This window comes from Psammomys obesus, unplaced genomic scaffold (assembly GCF_907164565.1).
Source record: "Psammomys obesus unplaced genomic scaffold, mPsaObe1.curated_primary_1811, whole genome shotgun sequence".
Taxonomy (NCBI): Eukaryota; Metazoa; Chordata; class Mammalia; order Rodentia; family Muridae; genus Psammomys; species Psammomys obesus.
Window position 1 is genome coordinate 494,257 of NW_026596134.1, and position 20,609 is coordinate 514,865.

Below are 20,609 nucleotides of genomic sequence, written 5' to 3' on the forward strand. Positions count from 1 at the left end.
GTTCCGGGCCGCGGCCGCCCCGCTTTGTTCCCGGCCGCGCCGCGACTCCGAGCCGAGCAGGAAGTGGCCGAGCGGAGGCCTGGGTGGGGAGCGCGCGGGACCGGGCTGGTCGCGCTGGAGGCCCACGCCGCCGAGGGTGCGGGCGGCCGCCGCGTGACCTTGGGTGGCCGCTCCGCAGGGCCAGGCCGCGGGAGAGGGGCGCTGTTAGTGTGCGCAGCGGGGGCCGGTGCGTCCGGGGCCTGGGGCTGTCTGGGCACTGGGCCAGCGAGGGTAGGAGAAAGGCTCACCCCGCGGCCTGCGTGCGGTGGGAGGGCCCTGGGAAGGAGAACTCATTTCCCACGGACAGAAAGTTGTGCGCGGTGGCACGGTGCCCAGGCTAGCCCACAAAGGACTGCTAGCCCTCCTGGTCCCGGAAGCTACTTCCTGGACTAGGTGGTTTCTGGAGGTGCCTCCATGCGTGGAGGACGGAATCGGGGTACCGGCTTGAGCTGCTGGATTGTCTAAAGAGGACTGGGTTCTAAGTTAGGCGGTGGTGGAACCTTGGGCCTCTGCTCTTCGGCCAAACTCCTCCTTCCCCAGGCCCCTGGTCTTGCTCCAGGTGGCTAGCCTTGACTGCTTAGAGCCATCACTCAAGTGAAGGGCGAGTCGCCTTGGTGGGGCCCCAGCTGGGCGTCCGGCTCACGAGTTGGTGTCCCAGAGGGGCTGAACTCCTAAGAGTGAACAATAGCAACCGTAGGCCCTTATGGTAAGGCCCTCCAGGGGCACGGTGGGAAGTGTCCCATGCTCAGGGCAGCTTGATGTGGACACTGGCATTAGCACTGCTGTGTCTCCTCACTCTGTGGGTATGAATTTATTTTTACATGGTTCTGGACAGCTGACTGTCATCAGCAGAACCTTGGGTCTGGGTGGGGTTGGGGGACATCCAGAGAAAGGTCTTACAGCTCACGGCTTCAGGGCACACCCCCTCTGGCAGCTGTGAGTTGGGGGTTTTTGGCGTCTCTTCTTCCTTCTGGCTTTCCATTGCCACCTGCCTGTGGAGGGAAGGGCGTGTTCCTTCTCTGGCCAGGTGTGGTCTTTCTCACTCTGGCTACTGGCAGTTCACACATAGCAGCCTGTCTCCCTTTTAGTGTCAGGCAAGGCAAAGGGACAGTGACTGTGGTGCCAGCTCCAGCCTCCTGGGCTAGAGAGATGACCCGGGTGCGTTTTTCTGGGTCAGCTGTAGTAGACCCACGTTGGGATCTTGCACAGTGGTGTTCTGGTCCTCCTGGGCCTGTCCACATGAACCCCAGGTAAGGGACAGCACAGGCTTGCTGGTAAAGGAGTGCCCAAATGCGCGTCCCCAGAATGTCTAGAGTTGGTACAAGAGCCCTAGGAGTTCCTTCAGCAGAGAAGTTGTGGCAGGGATCTTTGCAAGATGCGCTGGCAAAGTTTGCTTTGGTACAGGCTGGCCGGTACGCCACGGCAGGGCCCACCACAGGTCCCTAGGTCTTGTATGTTGCCTGCCCCACGTGTGGACTCCTGAATACTGTATTTGTAGGCTGTAACCCCCCTGCCCTGTATAAAAGTCTCTTTGTCCCCGGCGGGGAGTGAAGAAGGCCCCACAGAACTGTAGATGGGTATACATACTAGGCAGATGAATGAGGCAGCTTCAAAAGCAGGACACTGTGTCTTTGACAGGTTTCGCCTGAGGAGTTTTTAGTATTGTCCTGGAGGATCTGGGCTTGGCTTTGCACCATTCCCTGCTTTACCTGTGCTTCCCAGTGTTTGCATTCCTGTGCCCCTCAGCGGAGCAGCCTAGACTATAGGGAGTAGTGGTGCGAACCCATGCTGTGACAGCAAAACAGCACCCTCACTAGTGTGGGACGGAGCCCACAGTCAGGGCTGCCTGGAGGAGGTGGCCTGTTTGCTGGGGCAAAGCTGCCTGTCAGGAAAGACTTTCTGGACATGAGTGTTCCAGCAGAGGCCAGAGAGGTAGGGGTTGGCCATAGTCTTGCACCCCAGATGACCAGGCTTGGATCTGGGTGCGGCGTCTCCTGGAAGTAGGTCTTATGCAGCAGTATTCTGAGAGAAGTCAGACAGGCTGGCAGAGAGTAAGGGTGAGGAGGGAACCTGGGACCAAGAGGGGGACAGATCACATAAGAGGACATGGATAATTCTGGGTCCTTGGGGGTTCACTAAAGCTGACCCAAGCAGGACCCTGCCTCACATGCTTTCTTGGCTTCTTCTAGACGCTGCGGCCAGGCCAGTTGGGCTCAGCCTTCTGAGAAGAGACTTTGAGCATCGCTGGGTTACCCCGGTCTGTGGGGGCCACGGATACCATGAACGACGTAGCCATTGTGAAGGAGGGCTGGCTGCACAAACGAGGTTAGTTTCTGGTCTGTGGGAGGAGCAGGGCTGGGCCTGGGTCTGCCCAGCTCTTGGACATGGAACTGGGGGGGGGGGGCTATCTTTCCCCAGCAGGCAACTTTGTGGTAGCGTCAAAGAGTATTTGCTGTGTCCAGGCCTGCTGGACAGATTGGGTGCTTCCCCACCATGGGTCTCTAGGCCCCCTTCAGGGGGAGTGTGTAGGCCTAGCTTTTTCCATAGAATGGAGGTCATGGCCTCCTCCTGGGGCCTCTTACACAGAGGCTGAGGCTCTGCGCAGGGCCTGCTCTGAATGGCCTGGGGGTGGGGCCGGTTACTGCAGCCTCACTCCTGGCTTTCCTGGAAGGCAGCAAGGACATGGTTGCTGTTCCAGGGCTGGCAGGCTGGTAGCCTGGGCACTGCCCAAGGGCTCCTGAGGGCAGGCGGGGCAGGGCTGCTCCGCTTGGCCCTGTGCCGACCTCAGGCCTGGATTCCTGAAGTCAGGGGTCTTGTCGTCATCAAGGGCCCAGCAGGGTCATGTTATCATTAGAACTCAAGAGCTGACTGAGACTGGCCCCTCACCTCCAGCTTACTTATCATTTCTTTGTCCAGCCTACCAGGAGTAGGTTTCAAAGCCTCAGGACGGTCACTGGCTCTTGCCCCAGGGCAGGCATCTCAGCCCCTCCTGACTTCCTCTTCCTGCAGACCTGCTCCCTCCGGAAGTTCTAGGGCGATCCTTGCCAAGGCTAGCCTCCTCCCACTCCTCTTTCTGGTTCTCTAGCAGAGGGAATTGGACATTTTCGTGGCCGGAGGAGGACTCAGACACAAGATGGGAAGTGGGAACAAAAGTTGGTGTTAGGACATGGGGTTTTGTGGGGTGTGTAGACTCCAGCAGAGCTGGGTGGAAGCCACAGGAACTAAGGGAGGTGGGGGAAGTTGGCTGGGATGGAGACTTCAATGGGACCCAGAAGAGCTCTAGCAGGGGTGGAAGATGTCACCTGTGTCCAGAGGTCTCAGTCTGGCAGCTGCAGGAAAGATGCAAGGAGCCTGTCGCCTGTGCCCCTTGTCTGGCCCCAGTACAGGAGTCCTGTGTCACGCTCTGCTGTCTGCCTCAGTCCTCTTTGAAAATGGGACTCAACCCCTGTGCCTGTCTTTTCTCCCTGACTCCAGGCCATACACAACCTATTTCCAGGACAAATGTTTATTGTATGGCTGTCAGGGCCAACCTGGAGATTGCTGGGCCTTAAGTTACTGGGACATTCCCCAGGCAGAAACCCTTCTGAGGCCTAAGGGGTGTCATATTGCTCCTTCTGACTGAGCTTTCTGAAGGGGCCAGGTGGAACACAACATTAGATCCTGTGGCCATGCAGAGGCTGTGTTTGAACTTGATTTGGCAGCTCTGTCATTGTCCCTCTCCAGAAGGTCATTGAGTTCTTTAGGGCTTGATTTTCCCATTTATGCCATGGAAATGGCAGTGGGTAGAGCTGTGAATGTTATCTGTGGGATGGCCCAACTGGACACAATACCTGTCCTGTGGAACTGACAGGGACTACTGTCTGTGGGGTAGGGTCTTGCCAACATCAGGGACAGCTGCCTGGTCTCAGGCCATTCTCATGATCTCCAATCCTCCAGCTTCAGCCCAGGTGGTAAGGATGATGGCATCCATATGTCACATTCCTGGGCTACTGTGCCCAGCTCTGGCTCAGCCATGACCCACTGCTTGGCCTTCTGCTTCTTTCTGAGAAAGGCTTGTCTTGGCTACTCTAATTTCTCCCTTCTGAACACCCCCAGCGGTGTATGTTATGGGCTCCAACTCATGCGTGTATCATTGGTTTGTGGTTCTAGCCCTCTCCCTACCTTGGGTTGCCATGTTAGGTCAACCTCTAACCTGAGGCCACTCTGACTTGGGTTGGGTAGGCAGGGAGGGAAGGTTACTGCAATTGTCACTCAGTTCCCCATGTTCCCTCGGACTCCTGGGTAATGCCCCTCCCTTTGCTGCCTCTGCAGGTTAGAGTACTGCTGACTGGGAGTTGAACCCATTTCTGCTAGGTCTCTCATGTCCAGCCAGGGACTTGGAGCACACTGGTTCTTGGCTGAACTGCCAAGCTCCTTGTGGGCTGACCATGCTTGCCTTCAGGGCTGTTTGGGCATAGATGAGAGGGTGTTCCTCCTTGCTTCATGTCTGCAGGGACCTCACATCCAGGTTTCTCCTACTCCTTGGGAATTGGGTGCCTGTCCCTCAGGAAGTGTCCCCAAGCCACTTCTTGGGAACTCTGTGCTCTGGGCCAGAGGGTACCTAGCCAGGTGGCTGGTTCCAGAGCAGATACTCAAGCTGCGCATTGATCTGCAGCTGGACCTGATAAGCCTCTGGGGGTTAGCTTCCCTCTGCATCCAACAAGGAGCCCAAAGACTTATGGGAGGCAGTGCGTTCGCGCTCCTAAAGACTGGAGCTAGAAGCAAGGGGGCTGGTCTGATGAACAGATGGGTGGACAGTGAGGACAGCAGCCTCTCCCAGGAGAGTGGACATGTCAGGCGCAGTGCAGGTCAGATATCCCCAGATACAGAGGTTTGGAGTCAGTGAACCCTGATGGAGTATTCACAGCTAACCTGGGGTTAACTGCGGATGTGGCTGAACTTGTCTGTGACCTCTGATTTCAGTTTGCAAATGAGCTGCGTACTGAGGTCTGTCTGTGTTGTTGTTTCCCGAAACCCCTGATGCCTGCTGGGCTGTATGCACGTGAGCTGCCCTGGCAGAGATGGTAGCCAGGGAGTCTTTTCTCCTCTTGGCCAGGTTAGCAACTCTCTGCATCCCCAACCCATAGCAGGTGGCCAGATCAGGTAGGTGGGTTGGGAGAAGCAGAGGATTGCCAGTGGCTGAAGGGTCTCTGCGCGTTTGGAGTAGGTAGCTAGTACCAACTGAGGATCACCTCATGGGTTCACTCACTCAACAGACTGTTAGCTGAGGGCCCAGCAGGGTAGGAATGGCCTAGCTGTTCTCACCGAGTCAGTACTGGGCAGGTAGAGTTGGTTTGGATAGGGATGGAGGGAAGCTGGCATATAGTATGGGGCTCTTTGAGTCTGGATCAGTGATGATCTCTCTGGGGAGACCCAAGGGTCCTAAGCCCAGTGGGCAGGTCAACATCTGGGAACAGATGTTGGTGCTGTGTGTGGGGACTGAGTCTGAGAGAGAGGTAAGCATATGGTACCCACCAGAGGACAGAGGGCGGCAACTGAATGCCCTGGGCACCCATAGAGGGGACAGTACTCTGCAGCGTGTGGCTGTGGCTGCGTCTTAGCTGGTGCTGGGGCTGAGTTTCCTGTTTTGTGAGCGTGTTGAGTTCTCCGTTAAAAAACAAACAGCAAAAGAGGAAGCTGGGTGGCCTTCCACTGGGATGTGAGGGGTCATTGCTACTCCAGCCTGGTGACTCCAGAGTGGGCAGCACTCTCCTCTGCTTCCTGATCACTGTCCTTGGGACAGAATTGTCCTAGTGGGGCTGAGCCACATGGAGGTCACAAGGAGTTGAGGAAAAGTGTGTGTGGACATGGGACTTGACTGAGCTTCGGGGCCTGGGAGAGCCTCTTGGCCTTGCCAGCTCTGCAAGGGTGGCAGAGTGCACTGTGGAGAGGGACACTGAGCCCTGGATGGAGATGGGGTGCTAGGTGGATGGCCAGAACTGTGACCTACTGTCACTGCTAGGAGCAGCTTGAGGGTTGCATCTGGCTGGTTCCTAGATGTGCCATAGGGTAGTGGGAGAACTGTCCTGTCCTTGGCTGGCAGTCCTCTGCCCAGTCACACCTGGGCCAGGCCCAGAGCCAGTACCAACCTTTAGGCCCTCCCTGTAACAGTAGCTGCGGCTGTCTCAGCCCCCCCACTGTGGCTGCTGCCCCAGCCACGCCCATCACTTCCCCAGAAGAGCCTCTCCAGCTAAGACCTAGGCCCTAGTCCAGGCAGGTGGATAGCGGAGCAGCCCAGAGGCCCTCAGTACCAGTGGCCTGTCTGCCTCACTTCCTGATGTTCAGGGACCTATCTTTTGCCTCTGGGTGTCTTACTTCTCCCACAGGACAGGGGGCATGTGCCTTGCACAAAAACTGTAGGACTAAGATGAATGTGATGATGTGAGTAGTACCGAGAGGCTTGGGGATGTGCTCAGTGTATGCAAGGTGGGGCTCTAGGCTGGCCTTCCTTTCTGGTCCAGGCAGGGTGAGGAGTCCTGAGGAGGAGCTAAGATGTGTATGGTGTGGGTGGGTAGACCAGTGCTCCCTGTGGCTCGGAGTGGGGCTGAACCTGGCAGTGGGGGACTGTGCTACTCCTGGTAGTTTCTAGAGGGCTGGAGACCTAGTCAGCACTGTATGAAGCGGGTGCTGGAGTAGGGGTCACTTCACTTGCTATGTATTGTATGGTTGCTGTTTCTTGGCCCTTCTCGGCTGAGGTCTGCCTGTGTAGTTTGTGTCCTGACAGACCCTTAGCTCTGGTTATTTCCTGTCTCTGTTTGACCTCTAGGATCCCTTTATCTAAGCTTCAGTTTCTCCAGAGAGCTGCCCTGCCTCCTGCTGGGTAAGATTTTAGAGTTATAGGCTATGGCAAAAAAACCCCACCTGGGCTCAGTGGAGTGCCAGCCTTCTGCAGGCCCAGACTGACCACTGGTGGCCCACCCTGAGCACTCCTCGAGACCCACATGAGCGTTCCTCTCAGAAAAGCCCCACCTCGTCTATACCTGGTCCCATCAGACCTGGAGTTTTACCTGTTCATGTGTAGCACACACTGCTATTCCCTACCTTTGCCCAGCTCTTGTCATTGAGTCTATTGGGGATCAAGAAACATAGAAGCCAGGTTCTCCAGAGGGGCCTGGGCAGCGGGGCCTAGGGGATGACCTTCACCTTCTGACTGTCCACTGCCCAGAAGGCAGCAAGAGCAGGGCTAATAGCCCCAATGGGTTGCTTTCAGCAGACCGCTTGCTCAATGTGCTGGAGAAGGTAAATGGGCACCCGGCAGCTGTCGGTGCGATGGATGTGTTGGCGGTGGGGGACGTTTGGTCGCTGCTGTCAGCTGGCGCCTGCTCCCCGGGCCTGCTGGGGCTCACTTTGCTGTGGAGAAACAGCTCGGTGCCGCCTGGCACCTTGCCAGCTGCTGCCTGCCACTGCCACTGCCACTGTGGCAAAGTGTTTATCCAGCAGTTTCCCCAAGAACCAGGGACTTGGAGAGAATGTTCACAGTGATCAGGACGCAGGAGCCAGGCCCATGTAAGAGAACTCTAGTTGTGCCTAGGACATGGGTACTCCTAGGATGTGTCTGGGAGGGTAGGTCGTGGCCTTGGCCTGTTATAGTGCTTCCATGCTTCAGACTAAGCAGGGAAGCCTCTTGGGGAGCTACTGTGTTAGCACCCAGCATCTAGTATCCACTTTGCACTCCCTCCCATCTCTTTTTCTTTTTTTTTCCAAGCAGGATCTCTATGTAGTCTTGTCTGTTGTAACTCACTATGTAGACGAGGCTGGCCTTGAACTTCAAGAGATCCACCCGTCTCAGCCTCGACTGCTAGGATTGAAGGTGTGCACTGACACGCCCAGCTTCCCCCTCTACTTGTGTGATGACTTAGGAGCAGAGGCTAACACACAGGTGCTAGAGGGTCCAGGCCTTGAGGACATCAGTGAGTGGCATCCCTGGGTACCCTTTCCCTCAGGATTGGACAGGGTCTAATCATGGAAGAGTAGGTAGCTCCTGAGGGAGCCTGAAGTTGTGGGGGAACGCTTGCTTCTTCCCAGGTGCTGGTCTTGTTGCAAGAAGATGGGGTAGGCCCTTGGGTAGGGGCTGGTACTGTTATCTGCTTAGCAGGCGTGAGACGTGGATGAACTTGCAGATGCGGTGGGGAGTTGGGTCTACTGTGGTGTCAGAACTGGGTGTCTGCTGTTTGCAGTTTGTTTTTCACTGAGAAGCTGCTGTCAGGCATCTGGCCTCAAGGCCATGGGGGTCATATTGTGGAGGTAGCACCTGGTCATTTGTCATCTGCCCATGTATTTGTGACCACAGGTCTGGTAAGGAAAGTCCAGGTGGAGGAGCCCAGCACCTCTCATGGACCATGTGTACCTGTGTTCCCAGAGGCTATGTAGACAGGTGGAGGCCCCAGCTGCTCTGTGCTTCCCAGCTGGACCCTGGCTTGCCTGAGTTGAGGATATCAAGCATCCAGATGGTGTACAGGAGCCAAGAAGAGGTTGGTTGGGCCAGAGCCTGTCATTTCTACAGAATGGCCCAGTATTGCGCTCTCCTTGCTAGACATGAAGCTCTGGAGGGAGGCCTGCCAATGTTTGTGTCCCCAGAAGAGACCTCCAGAGTGGACACTGTACAGCCATAAAAGACCAGGACAGCCACCTCTTGCATTTGTCTACAATGTTGACCCATTTCTGCAGGGGGGTGGGGCTTGGGGTCCGTCTAGACTGAACTCATTAACATGCAGGCCACAGCCCAGGCTGCAGCTGGCTCGGCCAGTACCCCCAGTGACCACTTGGCTGGACCTTGAGGCAGGAGATAAAGAGATCTGTGTGTGTCAGAGCTGTGGCCCCCTTTCCTCTCTGTAAGAGGGCTGCCAAAGGGAGAGACTTGATGAGGTCACTTCACTTTACATTTCTCCTTGGCAATGTGGCCTTTGTGTGCTTTGTGTGGCCAGGGAGGGGAAGGACACCTAGGCCATTCAGTGTGTTTGTGGGGCTGGTACTTGCCTCATCCTCTGCCTGTACCTCCAGGTCCACATTCTGGAGTCTGCCTGGCTGGCTTGGGGCCTGGTCACGTAGGCTAAGAGCCAATAGGAGATTCAGGTGCAGGGTGGTGGTGTGTGTGTGGGGGCCAGAGCTGGGAGTCTGCACTGGGCACCGTGGGGTGGGCAGCAGTTGGTAAATCAAGATGGATCTCTGGGGCGCGGGTGTGTTGCTCATCAGCCTCCGTACTCAGTTAGTGTCCCGGGGAGCAGCAGCTGGTGAGATGGGAGGCACTCCATCAGGGGCCGACAGCTCCAGACTGGTGCTGGCGGGTGGGCACACACTCGGGAGGCCCAGGAAGGAACAGGAAGGGGGTGGGGTGCACCCTCCCCCAGTGGCCCTATTGTACTGCTGAGAGCCCCTGACTACCCTTCACCTTCTAGGACCTGTGCCGGGGAGGGGCTGCCTGGGGCTGCTGCACATGTGAATACTTGCAGGTGCCTGCTACCTAGTCAGGAGCAAGGCTGGTGCCTGCAGGGCCCCAAGGGACTTTGCAGAGCTCAGTGGGGGCCCTTCCTGTCTTCTCATTATGCAGGCAAGTTGGTCAGACCCTCCTGAATGAGGAAGGGTTTGTTTTGGCCATTGCTCTGAAGCCCCTAGTGGCTGTGGGAGATGGCTGGGGTGGGGAGCTGGGCTTCTGAGACCTAAAGATGGGAGGCAGGGAGGGGTGTACAGGGGTCCTGCTGATTACATGTAGACTGTTGGCTCTTGAAGAGAAACAGAATAAACTTGCCTGGGCCCTGGTGGAGCCCCAGCCACATTTGGGCACATGCCAGAGTCAGGAGGACTTTCTTGCTTTGCTGCCTCTGTCCATTGTGGGGCTGGGGTCTCTGACGGGGTTGGGGTCTCTGACGGTGCTGATGTCGGGCGGAGGAGATCTGCAGTGAGAAGGAAACAGGGTTCCTAGGGCTTTAGCTGCTGAACCCCTGGAGCGGGAGTCTCAGCCTGGTAGTGGCTCTGTTGACATCTTCTCTGGGCTCTGCACCGCTAAGGCTCTCTCACCCCGCTTCAAAGGGCACGGTTTTGGGTCATGCAGAGCAAGGCTGGTGTTTGGAAATGCTTCCCATGGTGCCGAGTGGAAGGAGAGATGGAGGAGGTGGGGGAGGTGGGTCGTGGGTGGAGCCGAGAACCCCCTGCTATTTGTGCCCTGGCAGGTCCTGAGAGCCTGGAGGGGGTCCAAACTGATACGCTGCTCTACGGGGTGGATTCTCTCACCTGGGAAAGTGTTCTCAGGAAACACCTAGATTTGGTACATACCAGAAGAGGGTACAGAGCGGCTGATTAGGTGCACTGCTGATGTGTGGGACCAGGTGCATGACCTTGTGACTTGGTCTGTGCCCAGGAGCACCTGGTGGTAGGTGGCCTGGACAATCAGTTGCTCACCACATATCCTCCTGGTGCCCTTGTTTAGGGCTCAGTGGGGCAGGCAGACTTTATCCCACACAGAGCTCAGAGACCCCAGCCCAGACATATGAGCTGCCCCTCCTGTCCTCAGCCTAGTGTCCCCTCAGATGAAGAAGTTGCCTAATTAGTTAGTTCCCTGTTGTTCAGATTCCTTGCTCGGCAAAATGTAAATTAAACATTTTTTCCGGGTGTCAGTATGAAAAATGACAGTCGCTGGGAGATCACAGGGGACATCTGCTCTGGTGCCTGAGTGTGGTGCGGGCGTATGGCTGATGTTGCAAAACTGGAGGAAACAATGCTCTGTGTACCTGGGTGACCGGGGCAGGGCTCTGCTGGGCATGGCACCCCCATTCCAGCTGTGGCACTTCCTGGGTCTGCTGTCCAGGCAGAGCCCTAGATGATGCTCCCAGCAACATACACCAGCAGCTCTTCCGTAGCCAGTGCCTTCTGGGAAGGCTGAAGTGGCCCAGGTCCCTTCCCTACCTCACACCTGAATCTATGTGCCTTGGGTCCTCTCAGGTGTCTGGGCCTCTGCTGAGGTGATCACATGCAACTCCTTATGTTTCCCATCCCCTGCAGGGGAATACATTAAAACCTGGCGGCCACGCTACTTCCTCCTCAAGAATGATGGCACCTTTATCGGCTACAAGGAACGGCCTCAGGATGTGGAGCAGCGCGAGTCCCCCCTCAACAACTTCTCAGTGGCACGTAAGTGTCTTAGCTGCCTGGGCTGAATGGGGTGGCTAGACAGGCTAGCAAGGAGGCTGGAACTCTGCTCACTGAGAAATGGGAGGAGAGCCCCTCTGTCCTGGGTGCTGGGCAGTGCTGGCCCTGAGTCACCTGCCCTAGGACTGGTGAGTGGCCACCTCTGCTAGAAGACTGATGGGCCCAACATATGGTAACTGGACCTGATTTAGAGGGTGGCTTGACCAGGGTCCCTCTAATAGGGACCAAACAGCCATTCAAGGGCATTCACTGGGAACTCTTGGGCAGACAACCAGAGGAGAGGCTCCTAGCTCAACAAGTGTACGGCATCCCAGGAGCCATCTCTGCAGCTCTCCCTGGGAAGGCCATCGGAAGCCCTTTACCCTGTGGGTTTGTGGTTCCCTTAGCAGGAGTGCCAGTGGGAAGCAGCCCTACTCCAAGACAGGTGGGAGTGATGAAGATGGAGACACTGAAACTCTCTTCGAGAGCTTGGGGCTAGAGATGCTTTGTTCTTGTTCTCAGTGCCACTTTGTCATAGCCAGTTCTGCCCAGTCCTGCTAGTTTTGTAGGTGTGGTTGAGTTTGATAGTGTTAAGCAGCAGCGTGTTGAGCCATGGGGGTTACTAACCTCAGGCTCTGGGGTCATCGTTGGGCTGCAGTCTGGAGGATAGCATGTGAACGTACCACAGCTCTTCACTCTACCCCCAGAACCTTCTTGATATGCTCCTGCCCAGCAGGTAGCTTGGTTTGACCCACCTCAGATCCTGGGGCTTCCACCTCCCCTGACTCGGCCAATCCCCAGGTCTGCTCCAGAGTCTCGAGGCTTAACTTAGGTTGCTGCCTCTACAGCTGGTGGGGAAGGAACCCCAGCTTACTTACTCTGGGGGAAGGAATGAGGCTTCTCTGGAGCAGACACATAGGTATGGGCAACCAGCCGAGGGGACTACTGAGCAGCCGGCAGGGGTTGGCCTTCAAAAAGGTCTTGGGCCTTAGGAGGTAGACAGTTTACACGTAGAAGGGAACAGAGCTGGATGGGGCTGTGTCCAATCCAGTTCAAGGGCTTTTCCTCAGAGGTGGGCTCTGGGGGCGTGGGGGTTAAGACCCCAGCTTGGTGCTAGTTTTCATCTGGTTCCCTGACATGCTAGCTCAAATGTGCTGGGGACAAGGCTCACAGTGATTTTCCATCCCCCACCTCCCGTCCCATGTTGACACAGGCCTTCCCCAAGGCTGGGCCTCAAGCCCCTTTTGGCCCCTGGCTTGGCAGACTGCCCCCTGCTCATTCATTGGAGCCTGGAGGCCCCTCACATTGCCAGGACCCAGACGATGGAATGTGGGAGGCCCCTCAGCCCCTCCTGCCTTACAGAGCCTTGCCAGGAAGCCCTCTTGCTGTACACATATCCTCAGAGCCTGGGCTGTCCCCTTGTCCCACCCTTAAAGGTGTTCATACGTGTGTGCTCCGGGAGGGCATGCTCTGGTATCTGTATGCCAGTGTGTGTTCCTCGGTAGTGCTCTGGGTTTGGGTGCTACATATGTATTTTATTTCCCCAGAGACTCTGGATATGGTTGGGGAAACAGTGAGATAGTCCTTTGTCAGATGGGGTGGGCGGGCTGTGTACTGCCCCTCCCAGAGATATCAGTGTTCCTCAGTCCCTGAGACTGAGTAAAAGGTAGGGGTCAGCAGTTGAAGGGAAGAGGAACTTTAGAGGTAGTTATGGTGCAAGCTAAGCGGTCTAGCCTAACCAGCTGCTTATAGAGCCTCACCTTCAGAGCAGAGCATCTAGGTGGCTCTTGTTCTCTGATCTTTGAAGGGAATTAGGGCTAGGAGAGGGGATGCAGCTCATGGTGGCTCATGCGTAATCCTAGCACTCAGGAAGCTGAAGCATGACTGCCCCAAGTTCAAGTCAGCTTAGGCTATGTAGTAAGCTCCAGGTCAGTCAAAATTACATAGCAAGTCTGGTCTACAGAGTGAGTTCCAGGACAGCCAAGGGTACACAGAGAAACCCTGTCTCAAAACAACAAAAAGAAAAAAAAAAAAAACAAAAAACCAAGGATAGGATATTGGCTAAAATCTGTAAACTAAGCTTGTGGGAGGCGCAGTCAGGGGGATTGCCATAGTTTGAGGCTTCTGATCTACATGGGGTGTTCCAGCAAAGAGCCCCTATCAAAATAGACATTTCTCTTAACACTTTAGACATTTTTATATTTTATTATTTTGGATAAGGGTGTTTGCGGTGCTTTTATGTACCTATGTGTCTGGTGCTCATAGAGACAGGAGAAGGGCGTCAGATCTCTAGAACTGAAGTTACAGCTGGTTGTAAGCTGCCGTATGGGTGCTGGGAGCCGAACTCCAGTCCTCTGGAGGAGTATTAGTGCTCTTAATCAACAAGCCATCTCCAGCCCCCCAAATAAATAATTTTGTGTTTTGGTTTTTTGAGACAGGGTTTCTCTGTGTATCCCTGGCTGTCCTGGAACTCCCTCTGTAGACCATGATGGCCTGGGACTCAGAGACCCGCTTCCCTCTGCCTCCCTCGTGCTTGGATAAAAGGGAGGATGGCGTGTACTTCCAGGCAGGGCGGGTGCCATCTGGGGAATACGGTTTGTCTGGTCGGGACTAGAGGGCTTCATGGAGGAGCAGGTGGATCATGCCAACAGATGTTCCCTCACCTGTCCTTTAGAGTGCCAGCTGATGAAGACAGAACGGCCACGGCCCAACACCTTCATCATCCGCTGCCTGCAGTGGACCACAGTCATCGAGCGCACCTTCCACGTGGAAACGCCTGAAGAGCGGTGAGTGGGCAGGGGCAGGGGCAGTGCGCTACAGCCCCTGCTCAGGGTCAAAGGCCTCTGCTGAGCACATGCTGGAGAACCAGGCCAGTCCACTTGTGGGGTGTGGGGAGACGCATAGGTGTCCCTAGGGCTTTGAGCCTTCTAAAACTCTTGAGTGTGTGGAGACTCAGTTTGTGGGTAGTAGCTGCAGCTTTAGGTCTGGGCGGCCAGGCAAGTGGTGGGTGAATGCCATGGTGCAGCAGCTCCTGCTGGTACCTGAGGCCTCACCTGGCCCCCTGCAGGGAAGAGTGGACCACTGCCATCCAGACTGTGGCTGATGGACTCAAGAGGCAGGAGGAAGAGACGATGGACTTCCGATCAGGTTCGCCTAGTGACAACTCAGGGGCTGAGGAGATGGAGGTGTCCCTGGCCAAGCCCAAGCACCGCGTGGTGAGTCTGGGCTCTGCTCCAGGGGCTGCCAGGGGCTGTGGATGGGCCTGGCAGGTCCAGGTATTCTGTCTGGCTTCCTCTATGGGTTTGAGTATCCCTGGGTCCTCTTGACATGGATTGAGAATTACATCAGTTGGCAGAGTGCTTACCTAGCATGCAAAAGACCTGAGTACTTAAAAAAAAAAAAAAAAAAAAAAAGATGTATAATGAAGATGCTATCCCCAAGCCCCAGAGCCCTTTCCTGACCCCCCAGGCCAGCAGATGGGAGAGTGGGCCTGGCTTGTCTCCAGCTCTCTTGAGTTTGCTGTGGGATAACTTGGAGGAGCCTTGTTCACTCTGGACACTGTCAGTCTGAGGGTGGTGGCACGGATGCCTATCTCCATAGGCTGGTGGTGTTGAGCAAGGGTCCTCCCTAACTGGGCTGTCTCTACTACCCACAGACCATGAATGAGTTCGAGTACCTGAAGCTGCTGGGCAAGGGCACCTTTGGGAAGGTGATCCTGGTGAAGGAGAAGGCTACGGGCCGCTACTACGCCATGAAGATCCTCAAGAAGGAGGTCATCGTTGCCAAGGTGCAGGGGGTGCTGGGTCAGAGGGAGGACGAGAGGAGTGCAGGGGGATGCACGCTCACTTAGCTCTGCCTTCCAGGACGAGGTTGCCCACACGCTTACCGAGAACCGTGTCCTGCAGAACTCTAGGCACCCCTTCCTCACCGTAAGTCGTGGCCATCAGTCCAAGCCCCTCTGACATAGGGATGCTTCGGTGAACCGGCTCACTCTCCGTTGCTGCCTTTGCACACCACACAGGCATGCACACACATGCAGACAAGGGCTTCGTGGGCTTCAGGCTTCTCAGACCCATCCTGTAGGCTGACCTCTGGGTGTCCCCTCAGGGTTTATCGTGATTGAAGCTCAGTTAAGCCATAGCAGCTTGATTAGTTCCAGGGTCAGCATTTTGGGCTTGTTGCCTTTACTCAGGGAAGCCACTGGGGTGACTCAACACCCCAGTTCTAGAAACTCGAAGCTGTTGTGTCAGACTCCCCACGTGGAGGTTTTGGTAACCCCAGACATTGGTACAGTCAACTTCTAAGCCATCTTGTCCTGCGCTTGAACCCGACCTCCTGTTTCCCATTTAATATGCCCATTGGCGTGGTGCCTTGCATCTATAGTCCCTGTACTTGGGAGGCTGAGGCAGAGCATCTGCTGAGTTCCGGGCCAGCCTGGGCTGTGGTGATCCCTTATCTCAAGACACTAAAACATGCCCTGGCACATCTTGGGGTGGCTGGGTGGCAGTGTAAGTGTGCTTCATCAGTACTCAGGCTTGTCCTGCTTCCATTTCAGGCCCTGAAGTACTCATTCCAGACCCATGACCGCCTCTGCTTTGTCATGGAATATGCCAACGGGGGCGAGGTAGGGCCATAGGCCACTTCAGAGCTGGGTACTTCATGGGTGACCATGTCCCTCTAGGAGCCATGGAGTCCTCTCTGTAGTACAGAGGGCGCTGCCAGCCGCGGCCATGTGAGCCCACAGCTGCTTGCTTTGGGATGTCCTGTTTCTGCTGGGTTGGAGGCTCTGGCTCCCAGTTTTCTTTGGGGGCTAGTCCCTAACCTTCCCTCTGCCTTGTGGGTCACAGGTTGGGGGGCTCTCATGCAGCTGTCCTCAGCATCCTCCACTCCACAGCTCTTCTTCCATCTGTCTCGTGAGCGTGTGTTTTCCGAGGACCGGGCCCGCTTCTATGGCGCGGAGATTGTGTCGGCCCTGGACTACCTGCACTCTGAGAAGAACGTGGTGTACCGGGATCTTAAGGTGTGCCCACGGACGGACGGGGGAGGTGGGAACCGGGGCTCTGGCCACACTCACTGAGGTCTCACACACAGCTGGAGAACCTCATGCTGGACAAGGACGGACACATCAAGATAACAGACTTTGGGCTGTGCAAGGAGGGCATCAAGGATGGCGCCACTATGAAGACCTTCTGCGGAACACCCGAGTACCTGGCCCCTGAGGTGCTCTGCCACTTCCTGTGTGTTACCCCACCCCACCCCACCCCCGTGCCCTGGATATATGGTGACACGGTCCCCCGTAGGTGCTGGAGGACAATGACTATGGCCGTGCGGTGGACTGGTGGGGGCTGGGCGTGGTCATGTATGAGATGATGTGCGGCCGCCTGCCCTTCTACAACCAGGACCACGAGAAGCTGTTCGAGCTCATCCTCATGGAGGAAATCCGTTTCCCGCGCACACTCGGCCCAGAGGCCAAGTCCCTGCTCTCTGGGCTGCTCAAGAAGGACCCCACCCAGAGGTAAGGGCCACCAGGCTTCAAGCTCAGCCTCCAGACAGTACTGCTGCCCCTGTGCCTACTGTCGTGTCGGTCACATGTAGCCAGGGCAGGCCTGGGTGGTGGTCAGGCAACTAGGGGTACCCCCAACTGTGCACCTCCACCTGAGAGCGTCCCCATGAGCATCCGCTGGCATGCCATGTCTGAGCCTGGACCTGTCTCCTCCCCGCAGGCTTGGTGGGGGCTCCGAGGATGCCAAGGAGATCATGCAGCACCGCTTCTTTGCCAACATCGTGTGGCAGGATGTGTATGAGAAGAAGGTGTGCATCTGGTCACTGTGCCCATCTCTGGATCACGTGTGTGTGCTCACATACAGACACTCCCACTCTTTGTTTTTCACTGGCTCAGGTGCCCATGAGGGGCTCACAGTTCTGTGGTAATCCCATGCCCCCACAGAGCCAGGGGGATGTGCACACCCTCCCTACTTACACAGTACAGGGTAGTCTGCTGCCTCGCACACTTCATTCGGGTGCTGGGCCTCTCCAGGGTCTTTTTTTGTGCTCCTATTGCCTACACCTGTGCCCTCGCTCCTGCCTTTGCCACCTTTTGAAAGCTAGCTAAGGTAGACGGTAATGTCTAGTATATCCAGCTCCAGAGAAGCCCCGTCCCACTCTGTGGGACAGCACCCGCCCTTCTGGCACAGTGGAGGCCACTGGCAGAGGGCAGAGCCCCTGTGCTCCTCCCCAGGTGGGGTTCCTCCAGCTCCTGAGCAGCCTTGCCCAGGCTGGTGAGGCATGGCAGATGGCTCAACACTCAGGTGTTGGGTACCCTGTCACCCAGCCTGCTTTCAGTGTGTCCAGCCTGACCCCTCTTGAATGTTCCTTTTAGGCCACATGGCACAGCAGGTTTGGGCAGCCCTCACCTGCCCTCTGGCCATGTGGGGGCGTGGATAGCATTCCTCTCCTGCCCATACCCAACCAGAGCCCCCAGGTGTGGCATTGCCTTCACACCAGACTTGGGATGGCACTGGAGGACCCAAAGGGATGTGGGCAGCCTCTAGTGTGCACATCACTTTCCAGTTCGCTTCCTCCTGGGGCTGTCGGTGAGGCGGGTGAGCTCACGTGAAGTCTAGTCTCCTCCGTGTCCTTCCCCATTTATAAGAACTTGGGCCGGCCGACACCACATGCCTGTAACCCTAGCATTTGAGGCACAGGAAGGCAGATCTCTGTGAGTTCAAGGTTAGCCTGGCAGCCTGGACTACAGAGCAAGTTCGAGGACAGCCAGGACTACACAGAGAAACCCTGTCTCAAAAAACAAAAGGGAAAACAGAGAGATAAAATACTTGGGAGAACAATGACAACCAAAAAAAAAGAAAGGTCTGTTCCTGCTGCCTGGAGATGGGTGCTCGCTACCTTCTGTCCCTTTGGGGCCTCTCCCGGTGCTCTCCCCCCTGCCTACACTACCCTGCCTAGCAGCTTCACCTCCTACAGCTGTGCCCTTCTGATAGAGGCACACCCCTCAGGAAGTAAGTGTCGCCTGCAGTGGGGGAGGGGCTAGAACACAGGGGTAACCAGTTCGCTTCTGTATCTCCACAGCTGAACCCACCCTTCAAGCCCCAGGTCACCTCTGAGACTGACACCAGGTATTTTGATGAGGAGTTCACAGCCCAGATGATCACCATCACACCGCCCGACCAAGGTGAGGGCCGCCCAGCCCTAAGGTGCCTCAGTGGCAAGCTTTTACTGATGACAGTTTTTTGGTGTTTTTTTGAACCGGAGTTACAGCTGGTTGTGAGCTGCCACGTGGATACTGGGAATTGAATCTGGGTTTTCTGTCAGAGCAGCCAGTCCTCTTAACTGCTAAGCCACCTCTTGAGCCCCAAACCCACTTTAAAACAAGCCCCCTTTTGGAGGGTGGTAGCAACCAGGCTGGGAGGGAGCATTCTGAGGGCCAGGGTCTCTGCCTGCTCGTTGGGCCTCATTGTACCCCTACCATGAGGCAGGTGGGAGGGCTGCTCCTGGAGTCCAGGTCTCAGCCCTGTCTTGTGGCCCACAGACGACAGCATGGAGTGTGTAGACAGCGAGCGGAGGCCGCACTTTCCCCAGTTTTCCTACTCAGCCAGTGGCACAGCCTGAGCCTGGGCAGTGGCTGGCAGCTCTGCACTCCTCTGCATCGCCGAGTCCAGAAGCCCCGCATGGATCATCTGTGCCTGATGGTTTTGTTTCTCGGATGCGCTGGGGAGGAACCTAGCCAGCCTGCAGGAGCAGGGGAGGACATTTCTACTGTGGGCAGCAGCCTGCCTCCCAGCCAGGTCAGGAGGAAAACTATCCTGGGGTTTTTCTTAATTTATTTCATCCGATTTGAGGCCACATGTGGCCTCAGTGCCCAGAACAATTAGATTCATGTAGAAAAATATTAAGGACTTATGCGACCATGTGCAATGTGGGAATGTGGGCTCATGATTCTGGGTGGGTCCTCTCACTGCCCTTATCGGCCTGTCTACCCTGGCCACCTCCTGTTTTTAGGGTCCAGGGCCAAAGCCCAACCAGAGGGCAGTAGAAGCACCTCACTGTGTATGTGCCAGCTGGCTCTCTCCCTCTGGAGTGGAAGAGGCACAAAGCCTCAGCACTAGGGCTGGATGGGATGGCCAGGGCTCACCTAGGTTGACAGAGGAACGACAATTCGGCTTGTTGCTGTGTGTCATGCTGTTCAAAGGCATTTTAGGAAGTTTTAAAAATCTGGGTGACAGAGAGCCCCTGCCCTCCCCCTCCTGTGTGGCGGTTCTTGTGGGTGCACTGGGATGTCTGCCTCACATGAGCTCTTCTCTTAGCACTTGTCCTCTTAGACGCTTTACTTCTCTGGCTGTCACCTTGGCCTGTCCCCTCTTGGCCAGACACTGTGGCCATTGCTGCACCGTGTCGTTTTTTTACAACGTTCAACTTCAGCATTTTTACTATTATATATAATAAGAAACTGTCCCTCCAAATTCAATAAAAATTGCTTTTCAAGTTTGTGGTTTGCTTTGCTGGATGGTGTGAAGTGTGGGAGCCCTGTTTGTGGGTTTGGAGTTAAAAGGCTGTGGCTAGGGTCATCTCAGGGTGGGTCCTGAGGCTCCTCCCAGCAGGACACTCCTGAAGAAGTGGGGGGCCTTGACTATCTATGGAGTCTTCTGCTTGTGACTGGCCCCAAAGGATGCTATCCAAGCCACCTGCCAGCCCAGCTTGTGTGTGTCTGGGCAGAGCAGTAAGCCAGACCCTAATACCGGGAACGATAACAACAGGCTGCGTGCGGATCAGCTTAAAAAGGGCCCAGGAGGCCCTGGCTGAGGTGGCATAACACAGCTGTGACTGAACAAACTGGGGACTATTCTGGTTTGGATGGAGGTGACAGAAGCCAAGGTCACTCGTGAATGTCAGCAATCCAAGTAGTCCAAGTACCAAGATATACTGAATATGCTGCTAGGGACACCTGGTGGCTACTGATGGAACTGCAGCAAGTGACTTCCCAGAAAAACATTTAGAGGCCTCCAGAAGCTGGACTCCACAGAGCCCAGTGCCTGGTGGCCTTGCTGGGATGGTGTCTGACTCCTGCAAAGATACTTGGGTGATGGTCTGGACCTCTGGAAAGATGACAATGTCCACTTCTAGAACAGCCCAGTTTTTCCTCTGGGTGACCACAAGCCATAATAAGTGACTTCTAGAGCCTTTCTGGAACAGAATAGAGCATTGCCTACTGTACTTTGAAGTAAGGCTCTATAGGTAAAGCACCAGATCTTCATGTGGTGATACACAATTTTAGTTTTAGCACTTGAGTTCAAGGCCAGCCAGGTCTACATAGCAAGACCATTAGGAAGGAGAGAAAAAGAAAATAAGCACAAGCCAAGTAGTGCTTTCTATGACCCTCAGACTTAGGGCAAAAC

The 20,609-nt window shown here is 55.7% G+C and overlaps 1 protein-coding gene across 1 annotated transcript; it reads left to right on the forward strand.

Moving 5' to 3' along the window:
- The first annotated feature begins 2,228 nt into the window (after window positions 1–2,228).
- On the forward strand, window positions 2,229–19,698 carry Akt1 (AKT serine/threonine kinase 1). Its single transcript, XM_055593070.1, has 13 exons — window positions 2,229–2,364; window positions 11,074–11,202; window positions 13,874–13,985; window positions 14,267–14,414; window positions 14,855–14,986; window positions 15,063–15,128; window positions 15,755–15,823; window positions 16,094–16,219; window positions 16,291–16,419; window positions 16,500–16,714; window positions 16,923–17,010; window positions 18,286–18,388; window positions 18,746–19,698. The coding sequence occupies exons 1-13, from the start codon at window positions 2,319–2,321 to the stop codon at window positions 18,823–18,825; spliced, it is 1,443 nt and encodes a 480-aa protein (XP_055449045.1). The 5' UTR covers window positions 2,229–2,318; the 3' UTR covers window positions 18,826–19,698.
- The last annotated feature ends 911 nt before the right edge of the window (window positions 19,699–20,609 follow it).